The sequence below is a fragment of the Onychostoma macrolepis genome, chromosome 02 (genome assembly GCF_012432095.1).
Source record: "Onychostoma macrolepis isolate SWU-2019 chromosome 02, ASM1243209v1, whole genome shotgun sequence".
In the NCBI taxonomy this organism is placed as follows: Eukaryota; Metazoa; Chordata; class Actinopteri; order Cypriniformes; family Cyprinidae; genus Onychostoma; species Onychostoma macrolepis.
The window spans coordinates 23,748,384-23,771,861 of record NC_081156.1 but is presented as its reverse complement, the minus strand read 5'-3'; the positions used below and the strand labels follow the sequence as shown (position 1 = coordinate 23,771,861).

General features: G+C 36.2%; 3 protein-coding genes across 3 annotated transcripts; 2 read left to right on the top strand and 1 right to left on the bottom strand.

Annotated features, from left to right (window-relative positions):
• The first annotated feature begins 2,312 nt into the window (after nt 1–2,312).
• map1sb (microtubule-associated protein 1Sb) lies at nt 2,313–10,887 on the top strand. The gene is given in 8 exon segments (XM_058765683.1): nt 2,313–2,461; nt 4,049–4,150; nt 5,285–5,367; nt 5,660–5,800; nt 6,021–6,647; nt 6,649–9,136; nt 9,220–9,425; nt 9,727–10,887. Coding segments are annotated over 8 exon segments (3,954 nt in total). The 5' UTR covers nt 2,313; the 3' UTR covers nt 9,886–10,887.
• A 503-nt stretch (nt 10,888–11,390) lies between these two features.
• ifi44c2 (interferon induced protein 44c2) lies at nt 11,391–17,803 on the top strand. The gene is given in 9 exon segments (XM_058763205.1): nt 11,391–11,708; nt 11,935–12,418; nt 12,523–12,574; nt 12,705–12,900; nt 13,014–13,166; nt 16,433–16,604; nt 17,168–17,194; nt 17,197–17,267; nt 17,359–17,803. Coding segments are annotated over 8 exon segments (1,326 nt in total). The 5' UTR covers nt 11,391–11,708; nt 11,935–11,940; the 3' UTR covers nt 17,536–17,803.
• rabgap1l2 (RAB GTPase activating protein 1-like 2) lies at nt 17,723–21,842 on the bottom strand. Its single transcript, XM_058763217.1, has 8 exons — nt 21,441–21,842; nt 20,512–20,580; nt 20,257–20,367; nt 20,047–20,151; nt 19,881–19,964; nt 19,723–19,794; nt 19,444–19,635; nt 17,723–18,538 (listed from the first exon to the last, which is right to left on the bottom strand). Exons 1-8 carry the CDS (start codon nt 21,549–21,551, stop codon nt 18,320–18,322), a joined length of 963 nt encoding a protein of 320 aa, XP_058619200.1. The 5' UTR covers nt 21,552–21,842; the 3' UTR covers nt 17,723–18,319.
• Between the last annotated feature and the right edge of the window lie 1,636 nt (nt 21,843–23,478).

The window sequence follows — 23,478 nt, the reverse complement described above, 5'->3', positions numbered from 1 at the left end:
TTTTTTATTTATTTTTTATTCTGTCTCTCACTGCTCAAATAAACCTACCATTAAATTTATAGACTGATAATTTCTTTGTCAGTGGGCACAAGTACAAAATCAGCAGGGGATCAAATATTTTTTTCCCCACTGTACAAACATAGGCATAAGCAGACATGTGTACAGAATATGAACAAACTGCATCTGCAATATCAGGCATTCTGCTAATCTTTTCCCTCATAAAGTAGAAATATGGGAATATCGCCTTGCATGAGCTTAACGTGTCACTGAGGGTCGTCATCATGAATTTTGTAGCAGTTGATGTTGAATCCATTTATAAAGAGCAGCTCTTCATCACACCATGAGACCACTGACCATCTTTTGCTGTGAAGACCAAAGAAACTTGTTTCAGCATCATGGTTTGTGGACGGATCGTCCTTATTGCTTCTGCCCTGTCCTTTATTCTCACAAGCTGTGATGACTCACTTGACAGTCGCTCTTTTTTGTTGAGTGCCACAAAAACACAGGAGGAGAACAATTTGGTGAGTTAATTTACCCTGTCTTTCATGATGGAACACTGAATTGAAGAAATGAGAAGAACCACTCATCTTGAATAATCTCAGGAAATGGATTTAAAATTATAATTATTTTACAGATAGAGGCACTGCAAGAGGTTCTTGAGAAGTTAAAGAATAAACAACTGCCACAAACCGGAAAAAATGAATTGAATCATTTACAAAGAATATACAGTTGACAACAAAATGAGTATGGATTGTGACAAGTCAAATGCATGGAAACAAAGATGTTGACGTTATGCTGGAATGATTTTACATAGATAATAAGATGTAGGCTACCCATGGCACTGCAATATGTGTGTCTGTTCATGTACTGTTATTACATTGACCACTTCATTACTCATATGTGTACTTCTTTTTATCTAAAGTGTGATGCAGGTGAGCAGTGTGCAGTACGTAAAGGTGCAAGAGTTGGCAAGTTATGCGGCTGTCCACAAGGAACGTCATGCCACTTTTTTATTTTGAAATGCCTTTAATAAGACAAAGGATATTTGGGAAAAAATCAAAAATTTTTCCTGATGCCGTGTTGCCTTTACTTTTCATATTACTGCTGTGTAAAATGCATGCAAATTTAAAAATAAAGTCATCTACTGAATGCTTTACTTGTTTTGCTTTTCTTATTTACGGTATGTACAGTGTGTGTGTGTGTATATATATATATATATCCTACTGAGACCCAGTTGTAAGTCTGGATGTCCTGTACAGCGCACATTCAGGGCTTTATAGAGATGCTAAATGTTTGGTAGTTTCACCATGACCACACCCTCTCCTAGGTCTTTAAAGATGGCTAAATTTAATTTAGTGAAAAATTTTACATCCTTATGGAAATATGATTATAATTAGTAATTGTCATTTAAATCTGAATAATTTTCAAATTGTTTGTCATAAAGCAACATCTCATGAAAATGTTATGGGTTTTCAAATTCAAATATGACTTCCTGTTATGAAACAGGACATCATTTCATTCATGTACACTGTAGAGGACATCAGGACTAAAAGCACGTTTATTATGCATTTTGGGAGACATAACAATTGAACAGGAAAATTCATTATTTATCAATTGTCTTATGAAATATTAGATATTATTAAGGAAAATCTGGCCATTTATTACTCCCATTATGACAATTCTTTTTACAACATGCTGTCCCAACAGCAACACATTAACATGCAAATTAGATACAGTGTATAGATACACTGTGTTTAATGGGAAAACCAGTTTATGGAAATTTTTACACACATATTGCATAAAACAAAATGGTATATCAAATCATTTTGTTATATATTTTATAACATAGTTGAGAATCATCCCATTGTTTTTGCCTTTTTGATGTTTATTCATGCCATTTTATTTAAAAAAAAACTGAGACCTAGTGTCCTTTACAGAGGACATAGAATAAAATATGAATAAAATATAATTTTTCAAAAATGTTATTTTTCAATTTTTGTCTTATGGTCTAAACAATGTAATGACATGAAAGAATACTAAATTCACAAAGCTTTTTTTTTGGGTGGGGGCTCAGGATATATATATATATATATATATATATATATATATATATATATATATATAATTTGATATGATTATATAGGCTGTTAAATGCATTCCTTAAAAAAAAAAGTAGAAGACTACTGAGAATGCAACAAGGCGGTCTGAATACCGACTTTGATTGGTCAGCTTCAGTTCCATTCAAATGATCCGCCTGTTCCTTCAATAATGCTTGATTGTTTGTGTATTACATCATAAGAATAACTTTCCAACATGGCGTCGGGTCTAACGGCAGCGATGGAATCGGAGGACCTGACAGCCCATCCTGGATTCAGCAATGACAAATACTCAATGTTGATTGTTATCGGTGCGCTCTATAGACCGCATATACTGGACTATATTGTGGTGGAGATTGAACGAGGTATTGCTTTTTTACATTTTGGATTTAGAAGAAATTAATAAAAACACCGTTAATCAATGCTGTTATCATATTACATTAGAGATTACCCTTATCTCTCGTATCTGTATGTTATAGAACAGGTTGCGAGCATTCTGGATATTTCATTCTTTGATTTGAAGATTCACCGGTTGCCTGGTGAATTGAGATGAAACACAATCACACAATATGACTTAATGCGCCAGACAGTATCTCTCGCCTTTAGCGATACATGAGAATTTTATTTTATTTTTTTAATTTATTATTATTATTTACACAATATAGTTCCACAAGCGTTCCTACATACTGTATACATTAGAGTTTAAAGCAATAATACCTTGCTCTGGGACAATATTCGTGCAGCTGTTCTCTGCACTGCAGTGTTATAGCATCAGCATAGTAAACATCAAAAATAGCCTTGCGCATCAGCCCTCCAGTACGCTTAACTACATCATTTGTTTTACATGTTGATTAGTGATTATATAGACATGAATGTGTCGTTTAAGTCATGACGTGTTCTTTCGGGTGCCCAACACGGCTCTGCATGTTTACACCCACCTCAACGATTGTTTTTTTTTTTTGCTTGCATGTTACTTTAGTGGTCACCATTAACCTGATGAGAATTCTTCTTTAATAACGTGAGCTGTTTTTTTAACAATGGTGTCAAGCTGGTCTAAGCTAGCCAATTAATAATCATCTTAGACCAGCGAAAAACCAGCTACATGCTACAAAACACAACTATAGCTTAACATGGATTTTCCTACAAGACTGTCTAACACATTTGAATAATAGTAACAGAAGTTTTTATTTTATTTTTAATTTTTTTGTTATCGTTTTAATGTGACTACAGAAGGCTTTAACGACATGTGAGATATTGACAGATGTGTGGGCAATCAAAACACTGTGAAGAGCCTGTCTCCATGGTAGTGAGCAGGCAAAAATGGAAATGTGTCTACAAAGGAAAATGATTAGCCTAACATTTCACAGTAAAATAAAATATGGAGAAAAAAATGTTTTATTTAGGTTTTGCCATACACAGGGAGCAATTCGCCAGGTTTTAAGTTTTACTTAGAATATTACAATATTGTTTTAGTTCATTGTCAGTAAATCCCTTACTATTCATATCAGGAAATATACCTGATTTAACTGTTATTTATGCCAACACTGTTAGATGTTTTGTTATTTCAGTCCTAGCAGTGATGAGTTGGCTTCTTTTTTTTTTTTTTTTGCTTTAAGAGATGAGAACATGCTGTTCAGAGGCTTTTATATTTCATGAGTACAGAGACCAGTGCCAAAAAATGAGGCTTTTTTTGAGGGCTAGTCAGCCAACCATCTCGTTTGTCTCTGAAATGCCACATTGTGTCTCACATGATGTTTCAGTTACATGCTGACTGCAGTGCTTTTGCTCTAGGGGGTTTAGAAAGCAGTTCATTCAAATCAACATTCATTGTTTTTGCAATAAACCCAGTACATCAAGTGTCAAAAAAACAACAACAACAACATACATTAGCACATGTTTTGATGTATTGAGTTTATATTAAATTTACATATATTTGCATTGCTTTAACACAGGTATCCGTGCATGGGATGTGGACCTGACAGTGTGTAATTTGGATGAGCAGCTGAAACTTTTTGTTTCTAAGCATTCTTCTTATCAATCCAAAGACATAAGAGGTAAGGGTTGCCTTCTTTTGGGTTTGCAGTGAATGAAATGAGCTTCAAGTACAGTAGGCTACACTTTTAAAGAATACTGGGTGATCTTTTGGTGCCCATTTGAAACACATGATATATGTGTGGGATGCAATCTTATGAATTAACAAAGAAGCAACTGTGTAGTTCTGGCCCAGCACAGCTCCATATACAGTATCAGACATGCACAGCATTATTCCAGTAAATAATGGAATATGGTCATATTAAGACACTATTTCAGTTTCTAGACATCTGAAAATGAAAAGAGGCATATTCGTGTACTGAAAGAATTATGGGTCATGCAAACACGGACATGTATGCATTATATTACCATATATATAGGGGAATTGCAATATCCACTGAGCTCGTAAATCTATTTTGAAATAAAGTCTTAATATGGACTTTTATCAGAAAATTGTTTATATGAATCTGTTTCTTGCTTAGTTTACATGTAGAAACCCAATAAATTGTTCATTACAGCCATTCTGATGTAAAAAGTTTTTTTTTATGTGTGTGTTTTTTTTACTGGGAGAGAATCATTTATTTATTATCATTTTAATATTTATATTGTGTAATGAGAACTGTCTAAACTGCACACAGTTGCAGCTTCTGTACAGCTTCTATTATTCAGTAAAAGTTGTAGGTTGGCTAATTTGCTATTTCAGTAGACACAGCAGAAAGACAGGAAGGAAGTGCTTTCTACCAATTGTTCAGACTTTGGCTGCTGTGGAAAAACAGTACTGGAACATTTTGTTGCAGTAGTTTTGAAAGTGATTTTTGCTGACAAATTATATAGTGGTTTGGAGCTCTAATACTTATTACATTTGCATTACTCAGGTTGAAAATTGACTGTCAGCATCAGAACACTTTGAAGTGATGATTTAAAAAGATTCCAGCATAAATATTTAAGCTCTTGCATTGTAGAATAGTGCAGTTTTTTCCACTTTAAAATTTAGTGCAAATTTAGTTGACAACTTATTGTGCGTTCCTTTTTATTAGTAGATTAGCTATGCATTAATGTTTGCTATTGAGAAATGCACATATGCATGACATATTTGTGTGCTTATTCTAATTAATTCCCTTTTTAATTTTGTCTGTCTCCCAACAATCCCATCATAGGTCAGAAGACATTTAATTTCAGTTCAGATGTACTGGACATTAAAGTTGTACTAAATCCATCCGAAGGGTTTCTCTACTCTGAGGTGTGTGACTGAAAGGCATCTCTTCTTCTGCTCTTCAATTCCATTTGTTGACAAGGGTCACATTACATATATTAGGGCTAAAATTATACAGTGCCTTGGCAATATTAAATTCAAAATTTTTGAAACTGAATGATTGATGTATCTTTTTGTGTCATTTTGTAATACTTAGAGGCACATTTTTACAATAATAACAGATTGAAATGTAATTGAAATGTAACATGCATATCATTTTTAAATTGTTAAATATACATTTAAATATTTTCACAATTTATAAATATTTTTTTCAATTCAGGTCCACAGCTTGATATCATCCACACCTCGACACAAGTTGCTGCTGCTCACAGGACAGTCTCTTGAGGACTCCGGGGATCTGGTCCTGCACACGGGCCAGTTCACTCCAAATGATTTCACCCAGATCTTTTCAGATGAAGAGGTTTGTCATACTGTAAATGTGTATGTCAATATTTTTTAATGTCCTATTAATTGTCCTCACATTAGCTATGGATTTGAAAAACTGTCCATCTTTGTAATATAATATAATATAATATGACTTTTCTGAGCATTACAAATGATTCTGTTGTACAGTAATATAATATCTGTTTTTTCCCCCATATATTTGACTTCATGCCTTGTTTTCTGTACATTTTCAACAGATTCAAGCTCTGTTAAATTCTGTTAGCATACATGGCAAAGCAAACCTCACCTTAAGCTGCCCTAAAACTGGAAAATGGAAAAACTCTGTGCTAGGGAAGCACAACATACATGACATTATTGAAATTAAGGTGAATCCTCTAATGGTACTACCCAAAATGGGGGGCCTTCAAGAATTCACGGACCACCTTTTTGAGTCCTCTGAGCCACAGTCTCCATTTGACCTCTTAGAGCCTCCTGGCACAGTGGGATTTCTCAAGCTATGCCGTCCATGCTGTTATGTCTTTCCAGGCGGGAGAGGCGACTGTGCTTTTTTTGCTGTCAATGGCTTCAATATTTTGGTTAATGGTGGAGCAGATCCACGCTCTTGCTTCTGGAAACTTGTCAGGCATTTGGACCGTGTTGACTCAGTGTTGCTTACACATGTTGGAACAGACAACCTGCCGGGAGTTAACAGCCTGTTGGAGAGGAAGGTCGCAGAGCTTGAGGAAAATAAAACTGACTCGCAGGAAAAGGAGCAATGGGCAAAGAATCTAATCTCTCCAGAGCTTGGTGTAGTTTTCCTCAATGCCCCAAACAGACTTAAAAAACTTCAGGGTGATCCTAATGTACTACGAAGCAGTGATCCTAGCAGCACTTATTTTACAGCATTTGGAAAAACTAAAGATCTCACCAGAACCACTTTTACGCAATTCAAGTGGCTCCATAGAACCAGTCATTTTGTTCCAGAAAATGGGAGTGGGATGTCTTGAACTTTACATCCTAAATCCAGTCAAACGTAGCAAAGAAGTAGAGTCTTTCATGAACAGCTGGCCAGATAATAGTTCCAAATCCAAGAGTTTAGATGCCCACCTAACCTCTTTGGTCTCTATATGTGCTTTGCTTGTTTGGCATCCTGCTAACCCAATGGAGAAAATCATCAGAGTCCTCTTCCCTGGCTCTACACCACAAGGGAAGATAATGGATGGTCTGGAGAGACTGAAGCATCTAGAGTTTCTCAAGCGGCCTGTAGTGTGCTCCAAAGATTTTGAAACATCAAAATCAGAAAAGAATCCAAAAGTTGCAGACAGTCAGGATAGTCCCAAATCTGGTAAAAATGAATCCAGACTAAGCAATGGTGCTTCAAAGGACCGAGCTCTTCGTGGGGATCTAGAACTAAAAGACAAAACCAAAGGAATAAATGGAAATGATCCAAAAGGTGAAGAAAAGCTGAAAACTGTAGAAAGCAATGTGAAATATAAACCCTCCAGACTAGTTACAAGAAAGGAGTCTTTGAAGGACAGAAGCAATGAAAAAACAAACATATCAGACTCAAAGAAACCAGAAAATGGGCAGAAAAAAATGTCAGGTAGCAAGGATTCTTCAATGAAAAGACCAAAGTTAGATAGCAAAACCGAAGAGCGAAAGTCTCTTGGGAAAGATATCAAGAAAACCTCCACTGGATTACTGAACTCAAATAAGCCCGGTAATGTAAAAAATGAAGCAAAATTGAGCAAACAGGCCGAGGAGAAGGCTAAAAACTTTAAATCTAACAAGGAGCAGCAAAATCAGAAGTTGTCAACAGACTCCGAAGATGTAAATCGCTCTATGTCTTCACCAGAAGATATGACAGCAGCATTTCTGGAAATGGATCAAGAGCAACATGAATTACTTGTGAAGAGGCAAACTGTTGGGAACCTGAAAAATGTCTCGACAGGCAGTGTACAGTCTCAGTGTAGTAGCATTGTAAACCCTAGCAAAGCTGCAGCATCTGCAAGACCCTCTGTCAAAATAAAAAATGAGCAATCTGTGAATCTAGACCACACTCCCACTGAATATACTTTGCTCGATGGGGCTTTGAAAGAAAATATTTCAACAAATGAGCGTGAGGACATTTGTGTCAGTCCTGATGAAAAGACGTTAGAGCTAACATCCCCTAGATCAGGTCCAAATAGTGCTGGTCATACTCCTTATCACTTGTCACCTGAAGAGACCTGGGCTTCAAAAGATCATAGTAGCTTTGGGGTTAAGATGTGTCTTGGTTCAGAGAGCCAGCAAATGGGATTATCCAAGTTTTCAGAGTCCGGATGCCCTAAAAGTAACCAAGAAAGCGTCTCAACTTCTTCCAAAGAGAAGCATTCTAGCTTCCTGTCTCTTAGCTCTTTCAAGGATATAATGCATGATATGTCTTCCACTGTTACCACCACTCACTCAATGCCTGCAGAAGTAAGTTCACCGCAGTCCACTGAGGTTGATGAGTCATTGTCGATGTCTTTTGAACAAGTGCTGCCAACGGTGAGCGAGTCCACCAACGAAGACGAAACATCCTGTTCCAATGGACATCATGTCAGTTCTGATTTCAAAGTAGGGATGTCTTTGTCTTTAAAGAAGCCTCACACTCAGAGGGCACCTCATGATGGTCCAGACGGGTGTCCATCCGGACCTCAGGGTCTATTGTTTGATACTACCCATGATGTTGACCTCTGCTTGGTCTCTCCATGTGAATTTAAACATTTCAAACCAGTTGGTGATCAAGAGAATCCACTCTTATCAGGTTTTAGTAACACCAGTCCGTTGAACCTTTCTGATGATAGTGACCACTCCCAAGACGCAGCTAAACCCCTTCCACCTTCATGTTCAGGTAATAAGGCCACTCATCCAGCTCAGGAGACCCCTCTTACTTCTAGCAGTGACTATTTCCCAATGGCAACAGACTCAGATGTACATCTGGGTGTAGAGGATTGCCCATCCATTTCAGCAGACGGACTTCTGGATTCTGATGAAGAAGTCGGTGTCCACCTGCAAACACAGAACCTAAACGATGGTTTGAATTCTTACAGAGGAAATCACCCTTTGCCAAAGGATCCCCCACCCGCACCTGTGAAAGACTTACCTCCTCTTCCCCCTCAGCCTGGCGCCTGTATGCCTGATCCTGTTAGCGGTGTAAAGTCTACAACAAAAGGCAGAAAAGCTGCAGGAGTTACACAGAGGTTAACATCTTCTAGTGTTTCAACACAAGGCACCAAAACCAGAGCTGGAAGTCAGGGTACTTCTGTTAGTGCCTCGAGAAGCAGCTCAGCAGGAGACATAATGGCTAGTCGTAGCACAGGCTCCACTTCTAAAAGATCCACAGCAGCAGGTTTGAACCGATCTTACATTGTTAATTTTTGTATGCAAGTACATATTTATGTAGCACTGACTTGTGTCTTGATTCATCAACAGGTAGCAAGGTTGGCACTTCAATATACTTGGACCTGGCTTACCTTCCGTCAAGCCATGCAGCTTCCACTGTTGATGTTGAGTTTTTTTCCCGCTTACGATCATCTTGTTACATAATAAGTGGGGATGATACACTCAAGGAAGGCTCGATGAGGTCCATTCTGGACGCATTATTAGAGGGAAAATCTGTATGGCCTGAGGACATGCCGGTATGTATGAGTATATATATGCAACAGAATTCAGTTTAGGTGCACTACAGAACTCTGGTCTCTCTATCACCATCTGTGGTTAATATATAAAAATGCAAGTTACTCGTAAAGTTTTTTTTTTTAATGTCTACCCACTTTCTTATGTTTTGTATGACACTTCTACATGGATAGGTATACCTTTTGTTGCCTGAGAACACCATATAACAGCAGAGCAGACCCAAAACAATTCTGTAATGCACCTTTAAAATCTACAAATTTTTAAGGGAATACTGTCACACACTTAGTCTGTACCATCTTCCAGGTGACCCTGATTCCCACGTTCGAATCACTGATGATGCATGAGTGGTACCGGGAAACCCAAGAAAAACAACGGCAGCTGGGAATTACAGTACTAGGCAGCAACAGCACTGTGGCTATGCAGGAGGAGACATTCCCTGCTTGTAAAGTAGAGTTCTGCTAGATGGACAGTAATGGCACATACTTTACATTTACCATTTGTGCATCCCATGCTTATTTCACATATACACATTTTTACCACTGTCGATTTGTATGTTCTTGGCAGATGCTTTATCAAACAAATATTGTGTTTGTGAAAGATTCCTTAGCAGGCAGCTGAGGCCTAAGATACAAAGTAAAATCACAAGTATTAAATCAACACCCATAGATGTATTTACTCTAGGAGTATAACTACACTGGTTAATTATTAAGAAGAGTATTTACTAGATTTCCACTTTGCAAAAATAGTCATAATTAAATACTGCAAACTTTAACATAGCCCTGAGTTCAAATCAAATTGCATTGTCACATTATACCTGTGCATGAAGACCACTAAAAACAGTCATTTAGACAAACAAACAAAAATTAGCAGTGCAAGCGGAGGTTAGATTAAGGATGGCACATATATTTCTATTTCAATACAGATCAGATCACACAACATGATTACAAAGAGAGCTATTTTTATACTTTGAGATTTACTTTGTTTTGGGTTGCTCTTAAAAGATGGTATTTAAGCCATTTCCCAGTCCCTTTGACTGTTTGGGGACCAGTAGCTTCACACTAAGTCACACAAATATTGTATGAATGCAGTGCACTATAATAGAATATCACTACGAAATCTGTAGAAATATGACGGCATGAAATGGATATTTTAGTTCATCACATTTGGAAATGTGATGAGTGGTAGAAGTGCCAACTGCTTGACACACCAAGTATACAGTAACTTGTAACTGCAGTGCAGAGGCTCTAATACACCGTATGCCTACTGTGTTTCTGTTAAATACTGACTGCTGTAGGGCATACTGGCCTTTTTTAATTTATTTTTTAGATGCATCTCCTTAATTCAGCACTGTAAAAAGAATGCAAAGTTTGTGGGGTGCAAAAGAATTTTGAATCCATGTATTGCTACACTCACAGAGGAAAGTGTGTATACGTATATGTAATATGAATTATATGAATTAAAACATTAAATGTCATTGTAAATGCTGTGCTGATTCTTTGCAAGTATAAGATAAAACAAACACACAAATGCAGAGACATGAATACTGACAACAATCAACCAATATGGTAGATAGAAACAGTCTAATTATATAAATATATTTCATTCAGTACTGAAAATTATCAATAAAAATAATTCCAGCTAATTTAACTGGACTGTTTTACCAAATATATATGTGTGCAGAGTACATTAGCTTAACAATGTTAACGGTAAATTCTGCAAGAATCAATAGTAAATGTTGGTTCTCCAGTGTTTTGTAGCGCAATTTAGATCAGTGGTTGCTGCCTAATTTGAGCATTTCAAATCAGTTACTTATGAGGTTCCATTTAAGTTCAGATGAAGTTTTAGTATTAGTATTGAAGTGTTTGCCGTGATGGAATCCACCCATGATCTCTGGACTGAATTTAAGTTTGCATGTCTTCAATGAAAGGTGAGAGTTGACCAATGAGATCGACTGCAGGGCGGGGTTTGCGCCTAAGTTTTGTGAAGAAGTCAAGCATTCAAGGTTCAGGATAAAACATTTGGGAATTGGGATACAACGAAGTGTCGCATGCACTGTATGAGTGTGGACATATTACGTAAATCAGTATATTTAATCTAGAAACGATTACACTGTAAACCGATTTCCTGTAAACTGGCACAAGCAACCCTGCGCCGCCACTCAAATGACGTTTTATTTTTTTGACGTACGACGTAAGTTTCGTTTCTGTTAAAAGGAAAGTCATCTGTTTTGGGTAACTTACCGACTGAGCGAAAGAAAGCAGACGAATCCGACGTCTTGTACCAAGGTGAGGTTAAATCAATACATTTATTTTGCATGGTTAATATAATGTGGCAATTTGAATTACTAATTCTTTCACATAAACTTGGTTGGAGGGAATAATCTATACGTTGTACTTTACTGTATGTGCAGTAGCCTACATATTTTTCGAAATGTTTTTAAAATGACCCTTTCTTTCTATTTTGTCATAACAGCATGCTTTAAAAATGTTTATTGAATGTTTTTTTTTGCAGATCATTATGAGCACAGTGACATCCAGCTTGAATAAATGGCAGAAGAAGAAGCTCTGCTCATTGTTCAACAATGCCAACCTCAGCCTGCTGTTCAAAGCCAGTGTGCATGGCTACAATGCCACTACATTTCACCAAAAGTGTAATATGCAGGGACCAACTGTTATTGTAGCTTACAACAAGTCTGGATATGTTTTTGGGGCTTTCACTAGCAAGGATTTCCATCAAACCAACCAAAATGTTGTGGATGACAAAGCTTTTCTCTTCAGCTTTAATGACAAAGAAATTAAAGAAGATCCTCTGCGTGTGGTCAGTGGAAATCCCCAGTATGCTTTCACTGACAGTGGTCCACACTTTGTCTCTTTGGTATTTCTTTACAATAACACAGCCACCGTCTACAGTAATCCAGGAACATACCAATTTGATCCACAGAAGATGCATGGGAACGACTTACAGCTGACAGAATGTGAGGTGTACAGAGTGGAAGGTTTGTATTATTTTGTGCTACTTTTCAGATAATTGCTGAGAGAGTAATGCACTTTCAGAAATGGTTGTGTAAATAATTTGTGCTCTGGTTTGGATTCTCACCAGATTGTGGAGGACTCATGGAGAAACCATGGAGAAATGTGCAGTGGAACTCTGAGTGAGTAAAGCAAACCAAATTCACTCTCTTCTGTAATAGTACAGATGTTACTTTGGTCTGTTTTCATTTATTTAAAAAAAACTTACTGTTTTCCTAGAAATGCAAAATTTGACAATGATACTGTTTTTAGGAGGAGGCAGGCTCTATTGAGCACCATCTCTGGCTGGAAGCCTTCTGTTAGCTCAGTCAAACAGGCTCGGATTCTACTGGTGGGTCCTGTTGGTGCTGGGAAATCAAGCTTCTTCAACTCCATCAACTCTGTGTTCAAGGGTTATGTGAGCAACCAGGCCAACACTGGCACTGCTGGCACCAGTTTGACTACTCAGGTAGACATGATTTTTCCACCTCTGATGTTTTTCAGAGTGAAATATTGTGCAAAGTATTAGTTATACAAAGTGTATGTACCTGAAAATAATTGGCATATGTTTGTGCCATGTAGTTTCGTACCTACTGCATCAAGCCAGGCAGCGGTGTCAGCAATATTCCCTTCTCTCTGTGTGACTCAATGGGTCTGGAGGATGGTGTGAACTCCGGTCTGGATGTAGATGATTTTGCCAGCATTTTGAAGGGTCACATTCAAGACAGGTATCAGGTGAGAACTTTAGGTACAGGGTGATCATAATCAGTAATAGGCAGTGGTGGAAAGGGTACTGGAAAAACATACTCAAGTAAAAGTACCATTACCTTCCAAAAAATGTAGTGTAGAGTAGAGTAGAAGTACTTGTCCAAAAAACTACTTAAGTAAGAGTAAAAGAGTAGCCTATTTAAAAGTACTCATGAGTATTGAGTAGTGAGTACTGAGCTGTGGATTCTACCCCCTCATAATAAACGCTGAACACATGCAATTTATACATTTAAAAAACGTTATTACGTTGTAATTCACATTATCTTGTTTGTCATAAAGAATGAAGAATATCTATCATCCAGCAGTTTTTATTTTGACTGCCAACTCTTTAAAATACATCAAAACAGCCTGGAACCAGTATTCAGTTGAAGAAAAGTTATTCTCAGTACAGTCACCCCCATTTAAATCATAAAGTTTGAAAAAATAGATTTAAAATTGCACATGCATTACAGTAACCCTCTGTCAGTCTGGTTTTGAGAGATACAGCATTGAAAGGGTTAATCCAAACTATCAAGACTGTGAAAGACACACACACATACACGCAAATATATATAACATTTGGGTAACACTTTCAATAAGGTTTCAGTTATTAACATTAACTATATTAATTAATATGAACAATAATTATATAGCTTTTATTAATGTTAGTCTCTCTCTATTCTCTCTCTCTCACACACACTCACACACACACACATACACACATAAAGAACAATATGTAAAGCTTTTGTAACACTTTTAAATAAGTTTTTATTTTTTAACATTATATAAGTTAACATGAAGTTAGCACGAACAATAATTTTATAGCATTCATGAATCTTGGTTAATTATATTTTCAAAACTGACTACTACATTATTAATTAAAATTTATTGTTAATGTACATCAGTTACTGTAACATGAACTAACAAAGAATTTTTTACTAACACAAAAATATAGTAAAACATATGTTGTCCATACTTAGTTTGTTAGTTTTGAATTAACTCATATTAAAAACTATGTTCTTGAACTATACTAGTTAACATGAATGATAATTATATAATATTTATTAATGTTAATTAATGTTAAGTTAAAATGTATTAATACATTATTAAAATGTAAAGTTGTATCTTAACATTAGTTTATGTTCTGTGAATTAACATAACATTAATATTTTTAATGTCAGTATTAACTAACATTAAATAAGATTAATAAATGATTTTAAAATATATTGTTCTTTTTAGTTCATGTTAATTAATGTAATAACTTATGTTAACCAAAGAGACCTTAATGTAAATTGTTACCAATACTTTTAATATTCTATAAAAAATTATATATATATATATATATATATATATATATATATATATATATATATATGTGTGTGTGTGTGTGTGTGTGTGTGTGTGTAAAGATACTGAGAATACAGAGCATTTCAGCTGATTCTATGCATTCTTTTTCATTCTGATACAAAGACAGGCAGCTCATGAAAAATAAGGTCATGCCTCCATCTGGTGGTCATCCTTGGTATTACACTCTTCACCTTTAAACCAATTTCAGTTATAGTTTTAATTGTTTTGTGGCCCCTGAGCATGATACATTTTTGAAACTATGCATGTTTCCTCAGAATGATTTTTTATATTTATGTAAAAAGTTTTGAAGTGTTTGGAAACTGCACTTTAAAGATGTAAGAAAATGACTGCTATTTGTTTTACTGTTACTTTAATAAATCATCATTACCACACTGTTCGAGATATCCTAAATCCGTCCGCAATTTAAAATCTTCAGTATATTGGCATCATGTTGACAAAGTTTGGTGTGAACTACTTGTTTCTGCTTGGAGGAGTATGAGTTTATTTACAGCCTGTTTTCTCAAAAAACAAACATTCAAATAAAAATAGCCGACTTCCTGTTGGTCGTAGCTAATGACTGTAAATTAGAAAGTTGTCCGGCTTAATAAGAACAATTTATGTACTGAGTTTGGTGTCTGTAGCTAAAACTAACCCCCAAACTTTTGACAAAAGGTGGCGCTATAGAGTGCCTCTTCCACGCCCATTTATGAGCTTTTGTTGGTGTCTAACTATCATTAATACGGATATGTGTATTGAGTTTCATGGAATTCTAAGCATGTTATCTGCCTCAAAATAACCGGAAAAAAATATTAAACTTTGACATATGCATTAAATAGCGAAGTATTTCTGGGGAAACTTTTTCAAAAGAAAACACACACACGCGCGCAAACGCATGTCTCTTTGCTGAGCCGCGGCGGTCTCGGTGAATCGACAGCATCCACAACTGAATGGAACAAAAAGTGTTGAACTTGAAAATTGTTTATGCGCGAGTGCACTTGCTAAATGAAAGCGGATTGTATAAAATGGATAAAAAAATTAAAAAAAAAAAAAAACACGTTTATTAACGAGCTGCAGTTGTATTAGGCTACATCACGCGCTGACACAGATGCAGTAGGCTATATTAACGCCACGGGCCATCAATAAGGTGCAGACTGGTCCTCAATTTGAGTACATTATTTCAAATCGTTTTACAGTGTTTCCAACACACTTTTTCCACGCATCACGCGCACAAACTCATCAAAATTCAACAAGTTCAACAAGCAACAACGATTTATCCAAGTAACTGCTGCAGAACGCACGCGAGAGAGAGGCAGCGCAGATCGCGCGTCTCATAAGAGAAGAAAAGATTTACACTGTGCACAATACCCGCAACCTCACACCAAATTTCAGGCCGTGTAGATGAGACTGAATTGATGCTTGAAGAATGCACTTCCAGCAGCCATGATAAACTACAGTCGCGGTTAAAGTTTTCTATGCACAATTTGATTTGACGAAAGTCACGAGACCGATTACTATCTCTCTATCAATCACATTGATGGATACAAATAAAATTGAAATAAGCATGTAACGACCACAAACGAAGGAAAATAGCGCAGTAAAAGTACTTCAAAATCACTTAAAATGTACTTTTAAAAATCACTTATAAAGTAAAAGTAGCCTACACAATTTTTTAACTACTCATAAAAGTACAATTACTGATAAAAACGACTTAATTACTGTAACGTGAGTATTTGTAATTCGTTACTTCACACCCCTGGTAATAGGTCTGGCAGATGTTTTACTAGCTAATTACAGGAATAAAAAAATTGATGGGCTTTACATTTATTGTAATGAATTGCATTTTTAATTCAATATTTTCTGTCTCACGTCTTAATAATTTTAAGATATTCTACATGTTTCTTTCTCAGTTTAACCCATTGATGCCCATACAGCCTGACTCCCCTCATTTCAATAAATCTCCTGGCTTGAAGGACAAGATTCACTGTGTGGTGTATGTGATTGACACCTGCAAAGTCAAGCTCCTCTCTGACAATATTATCAACAAGTTTGCAGTTTTTCGAAGGAAAACCAACCAGTTGGGTAAGGGATTAACAGTAATTAAGCAGATTTGAATGAATTAAATTGATAAAGTGACATGAGTGTAGTGTATCAATTAAATTATGGAAATTCAATTTACAGGACACTTATTACAGGGGCAACCTGAAGTTAAAGGGATAGTCCACCCAAAATTCTGTCATCATTTAGTCACCCTTATGTCATTCCATACCTGTTTGACTTTCTTTCTTCTGTGGAACACAAACAAAGATATTTTGAAGACTATTGGTAACTAAAAAATTTCAGCTTCCATTGTCTTCCACTGTAGACAACAACAACAACAACAAAAAGAAAAAGATTTGGATATCAACATTCTTCAAAATATCTTCTTTTGTGTTCAGCAGAAGAAAGAACTGCTAACAGGTTTGGAATGGCATAAATAAAGATTTTTCATTTTTAGATTTAAGTCCCTTTGCTCAAGAGCACCTCTTGTGGGGTTTGAGTGTACTACTAGCATAAATATTTAACCACTAGGGCTACATCACCCACAGGATAGCAATCTCAGGGATTTGATAACATATACAGTAAGGTGTTGTTCTGTACTTCAGGTGTTCCTCAGCTGGTTTTGCTGACTAAGTGGATGAGGCCTGCCCCTTAGTGGCGGAAGACCTGAAAAATGTCTACCAGAGCCACTATATCAACAAAATGGTACAAATTAATATGTGACTTAGTCAATATTCTGTACTATTTTGTTTCACATATTGTTCTTGAGCATTTCTGATTAACTGTTTTTTGACAGATGCAGGAGGTTAGCACTCAGCTTGGAGTTTCTCTGTCTGCTGTGGTCCCAGTGAAAAACTACTGCCAAGAACTGGAAATAGACTCTCAATCAGACATACTGCTTCTGAATGCTGTGGTTCAGATGCTCAGAGCCGCTGAGGTCTTTTTTGATGATCTTTACAGTGCAGAAGTGTAGAGCTTAGCCTTATTTCCCTGTCTGACCTAAAGGTTATGAATGTATATATTAGCATCGTTTCTCCCTGTTTACGTTGTTTTAGGTGATGTTCATCTCTGTTTCTGTGTTATGAGGTTCGTTGATTTCTTCTGTTGCTCTGCTCTGAACATGCAAACCATTTGTGATCCAAAACATGTAACCAGATGGCTAATATTCAAAGTTTATTGTCAGTTTGAGTGAACAATTAATGATTCTGAATTAAAATAAAGGCCCTATTGCAGTTACATTAATAATTGTCCTTACTTCATTAAGTTTATTTGTTGGAAAAGATAATGAAAGAAATGCATTTACATTGTACAGTACCAAAAGTGGACCATAAAAGCATTAGAAGACAAATATTAACTTGAATTATTACCTTAAATTTTTACTGATGTAACCTAGTTGAACTAGTTCACTTAGATGTTACCACATCAAGCACAATTTGTAGGTTAACTGGCAAAACACTTATTATAGTGATGATTTTTGTAATACATTATGCTTGAACGCAGTAATACAAAAACTTCATGTAGTCTTCATGTGAGATTGCCTTAAGAGCAACTGATCTGTTGCACTCATCTCTAGAGGGGCAGATGTTGCTTCCTGCTGTCACCCATCCTTTGAGAACCCTCTCATTCCCAGTGTTTGCAACCATACGGATCTATAATGTCCGTTTGTTTGAGGGAATAGCATTCTCATCATTTGTGAGACTCATTTCAGGAGTGCTCTCATTAAATATTTTTCTTCTCCACCAGTATGCTAAACCTTTTCATACTTTAGCTGCTCTCCCTTCTCGATGGGCCCAGGAGAGCCTTCTGGTGACCCAGCTGGAGTGGGGGTTATGAGCGGGGCTCCAGGCAGGATCTGTTTGAGATGAGTTCTGATGGCCGCTGGCAGCTGTCCTGAAAGAGCCCAGTGTTTTTCTGAGCCATGTGTTTTTAGCAGCCTGAAGTTCAGTCGTCAGAACTGCATTTTGGTGTTCCAACTCCTTGGGAAATCAAGATGACAGACAAATGATGAAAAAGTGAAATACAATTTGTAGTATAAATCTAAAGTCATTGATAAGACACATTAATAACACGAAATAAGCTTCGATTCATTAAAGGTGCAGTAAGCGATTTCTGAGAAACGCTGTTGAAAGTGGATCAAACCTAGCACCAAAAAACACTTCTAGCCAATCAACAATAAGGGGCGTATCTTCCACTCATAATACGGGAGGTGCCTATTGCATGTAGCATGTTTGTGAATTTAGGGGCGGAGCTATTGAGCTATCACTGGGGTGTGATCCTTTTGTAGGAGCATGTTTGTTTTGGTTATTTAAAATATAAACAGCATATCTAAGAAATTGCTTACTGCACCTTCAATATAGGTACCTACCATAGATACCTTCAATATCTATGTATTAGATATCATGAGTGATAAACAACATAGTTAATGTTAATACATTTATTATGGATCATTGTTCACTCTCATAAAAACAGTAAAAAGCTATCACTGGGGCTGTATTAGATATCATGAGTCATGAACAACATAGTTAATGTTAATACATTTATTATGGCTCATTGTTCACTCATAAAAACAGTAAAAAGCTATCACTGGGCTGTATTAGATATCATGAGTCATGAACAACATAGTTAATGTTAATACATTTATTATGGCTCATTGTTCACTCTCATAAAAACAGTAAAAAGCTATCACTGGGCTGTACCTTTTCGAAAGCTAACACTTTAGGTACTGATACTGTATACTTATTTTTACTTTTTATGTAATGGATAAAAGAAGTTTCCACCAATGTTAAACAAGAAAACTTCTAATATTGCTTTTCTTGGTTAATTAAGAAATACTTCCAAAATTAGAAGTGTTAATAATAACAAAAAGACTCTTTCACATTACCTGTATCTTGCATTTGGACTCCACCATTTGTAGCTTGGTCTGGGCCAGCTCTCTCTCTAACTCTTGGACCTGTTCTCTGAGAGAGGCCTTCACTTCATCCAGTGCACTGGTATCTTCATTTTCAGAGCACAGCTGAACTGATCCATCCATACTAAAGATGTGTCTGCACTGCTCACACTCCAGCATCTTGCTCTGAAAAAGTATCACGTACAGTATCACGCCACTAAAGTAAGACTAATGGTTAAGATCAAGGTGCTTTGAGGTCAGTCTCTTTCTTACCTTGATAACTGCCAGCTCTTTGTCTGCTTGAACTTTCTGGTTTTCAAGCTTAGCGTTCAGTTGAGAGCAAATCTAAAGGATGCAAGAAATTGGGCTGAACGTTATCATCAAATGCAATAATGTTTATTGAATGTGTAGAGTTCTAACTGAATGTTTACCTGCTTATAGTCAGCGATGATGTTGTTTGATCTCTTAATATCTGCTTCTGCTTTGTCCAACTCTTTCCTAAACATCTCTTTCAGCTGTTGAACACATCAATACTTTACACAAGGCCAGAGATTGTCCAAACACTTTACTGTGGACATCAGTGACGTTAAAGCTCACCTGTGAAGCCTCCTCCTCCTTTCCTTTTTTCTCCTCCTCTGTAATCATCAGAAGCTGTTTGGTTTTCAAAAGCTCTTTGGTTAATTCATCCACCTGGTCCTCGGTCTGAAAATCACAGCAGATGTATGTAATACACAGCAAATAAAACAGAAAATGAAACTGGCCTGTTGCGTATGACATCCATGCATGGCTCGTAATAATTTGACAGACCTGATCTAGAGCATTCCTCAGTGCAATCTTGCTGGCGACGAGTTTTTGTGCAAGGTCATCATTCTCCTGCTCCAGGCGCAAACTGGTCTCCTGAAGCTTACGGTTTTCTCTCTGGAAAGAAAAAGCATTCTTTTATTCCACAGATTTAAAACCCAATGCATGATTATGCAATTTTCACAAAGCGTAAATGTTGAAAGACTTGTGTTGTGGAGGAGGACTGAAGCTTTTTGTTTTGGCCAGGGTGTGATATCTTACCTCGTACCTGTCGAGTCGGTCTTCTGGCTGCACTTGGTTATCTCTTAATTTTGGCTTTTTAGAGGGAACCTGTTCATAAAGAAGATTCAAAGACATTTTGGATCATATCAGGTGTGCAAACTCTTAAAGGCACGAAAAGAATGTACTGTAACATATTATACAGTAATAATTGCAGGATTTCTTGAAATTTTGATTATTTTTATTCATTTCTATTTAAATGCACTAATTAATTATATATATAATATTATATTATCTGTGTTTTTTGGTTCTGTCGCTGTCATTCTGTTGCACTGTGGAAGCTTCTGTCACGAAAACAAATTCCTCGTATGTGTAAACATACCTGGCAATAAAGCTCATTCTGATTCTGATATATATATTACAATAGAACATCTGAATTTATGCAGTATTTATGACAGTATTATAATAGGAAATATTTACTTTTTTATTAATTGACATGTAATTACATTAACCTATATACATCTATATGTATTTATTTATGTATGTGTGTGTGTATATATATATATATATATATATATATATATACAAAATATCTAAATTAATAAAAAATTATAAAAGGTAAAATAACAATAATGTAGATAATTTATTTCACACACACACACACACACACACACACACACACACACATATATATATATATATATAATAAAATGTAAAATGCTAAAACATTCCAAAAATAATTTATTTTGTACAACATGTATTTATTATAATATTATATATAATATTATGTTCTTAAGCACCAAGCCGTAAAGGATCGCAAAAAGTAAATGATCGCAAATGCTCTAATATTTCAACATTGTTGTAAAGACATTTGAATCAAAACATGCTATCATGCTACGCCTTAAAAGTTCCAGCATGCCAGGTTTAAATCAATATGTGACAAACATAAGGTCAAAGGCTGCTGAACTTACCACTTGCTTTGGTAGAGTCTCCACTACTAGACTAGCCAGGATCTCCTCCTCTGACATCTGGTCAATAATATAGGCATCATAGGCCAGAGAAATAGACACTTCTTCCATCATTTTGGCAGGTGAGAAGAACACAAGCGATCTCTAAATACAAAGTAGGCAGCTAAACTTGTCTGGAGAAATGACAACAGGTTTGACAGGCAGCAGTCTATATCTGTCTGTCCCAACGCAAGCCCTGCCCCAACGTAAGACTATGGGCGGGGATTCATTTCAGTCCACCTTTGTCCTCTAGATCTTCACTTACCTAATAAGCAGGTACCACAACTCTTCCAACTGCTCCCTATTCAACTTCCTTGCAGTATTATTCCACAATCCAGCAACCAATACTAATTATTTCCACACACAATTTCCTCATTGCTGAAGCAGAACTCAGTTAAATATTATTAAAATGATTAATTCAACACAAGTAGGACCTGGAACAGATATATTTTTCAGAAGAGCTTTTACCATCACTGTTAAGACTTTGCTAGCCTGCCTGCGAGTTCAAGCTCAGGGCTAAAGACTGTGAAATTGAAATTCTTGCTGTAATCCTGTAGGTCGCCTCTTACACAAAAACACTGTGGTTTTCCTGGGACAAGCAGGTGCCAGTACATTCCTCCATTCCATAAGCTGCTTATATCTGGCCGCTGTATGTTCAGCAGGATTGATGGAGGCTGTGAACTTTTTTTTGTTTTTTATCATCTCACTACAACTTCAGAGAGGCATAATGCAGAATATTATTCATCAAAACTGGTTAAAAAGCACTGGAGTTTCTTGTAAAACTATGTTTGCTTCTTTGTCTGTAGATAATCTGTTGGTCATCAGCCCGAACAAGCTAATAAGGGAGAAAGAGAAGGGGACAAAAGTGAACAAAAGTGGGGGAGGATGTTATTAGTAATTAAAGAAGGGAGGAGAAGAGAGCAATAAAGACAAACAGCAAAGTGTCGTGGTGTTCAAAGGTTCTTGTATTGGAGGAAGCGCCACCTCTCTGTCTTCAGGTTTCGTCATGATCCTGTGAAGCAAACAAACACACAACTCTCTACAGAGGGAGTGACTCTCTCATTCGTTTGTTAAGTGTGCTGCTTATTATGGCTGAAAACTCAGAGGAAAGCTTCATCATGCTGAGTGAGATATTCTTTACATCTGCTGAGCTGCAATGCAAATGAGATGCATGAAACAGCTATTTGTTTAACAAGATCTTAAACTGGTCCTTCAAGTAGTTTAATACAATACACAGAGAGAATGCAGTCCCAGCCCTGCTTGGCACTCCCAAACGTCAAATGTCTTCAGCGCTTTAAGATGTAAAAGTGAAAGAACAGGCTACAAATAGAAAAGTGTAAAGATTTTGTCAAAATTACACAAAAAGTGTTTTGTCAAGCAGTAGTTCTGTACACTATACCATTCAGAAGTTTGGGGTCAGTAAGATTTTTTTTTTTTTTTTGAAGACATTAATAGCTTTATTAAGCAAGCTTACATCAAATTGATCAAAACTGACAGTAAATTTTTTTTTTTTCCATTGTTTGGAAAAATCTAATAAATGCTGTTCTTTTGAACTTTCTATTGATAAAAAAAAAAAAAGTGTCAAGGTTATGGCTGTTGAAAATTCAGCTTTGCCATCATAGGTATAAATTACTTTGAATAAAAAAAAAAAAAATAGCAATAATATTTTACAAAATTACTTTTTTTTTTTTTTATCAAATAATTGCAGCCTTGGTGAAAAAAAGACTTCATAATTATAACTTCATCCAAATAAATAAATAAATAAACTCACTGACCCCAAAATTTCAGATACTCACTACAAAACCCCTTTAAATGTTTTTGCAATCAATTCTGTCTAAGCTAGAATAACACATATTTTGCTAGGTGTTGAGTAAATAAATGAACTGGCATTCAGAGTCAACTATGTACTTATTTAACTTTTGCTGAAAATCTTATATGAATATATATGAAGTGTGACATGTCACAAAATGAGGAGTAAAAGTGAAAATGTTCAATCGTTTTT

Excerpts from the sequence above, each read along its gene's own strand:
- rabgap1l2 (XM_058763217.1), bottom strand. The coding sequence starts at position 21,551 with ATGATGGAAGAAGTGTCTATTTCTCTGGCCTATGATGCCTATATTATT. Across the intron at positions 20,152-20,256 it reads TGAGGAATGCTCTAGATCAG|ACCGAGGACCAGGTGGATGA; the intron begins GTCTGTCAAATT and ends TGTGATTTTCAG. Across the intron at positions 19,795-19,880 it reads TCATCGCTGACTATAAGCAG|ATTTGCTCTCAACTGAACGC; the intron begins GTAAACATTCAG and ends TGCATCCTTTAG.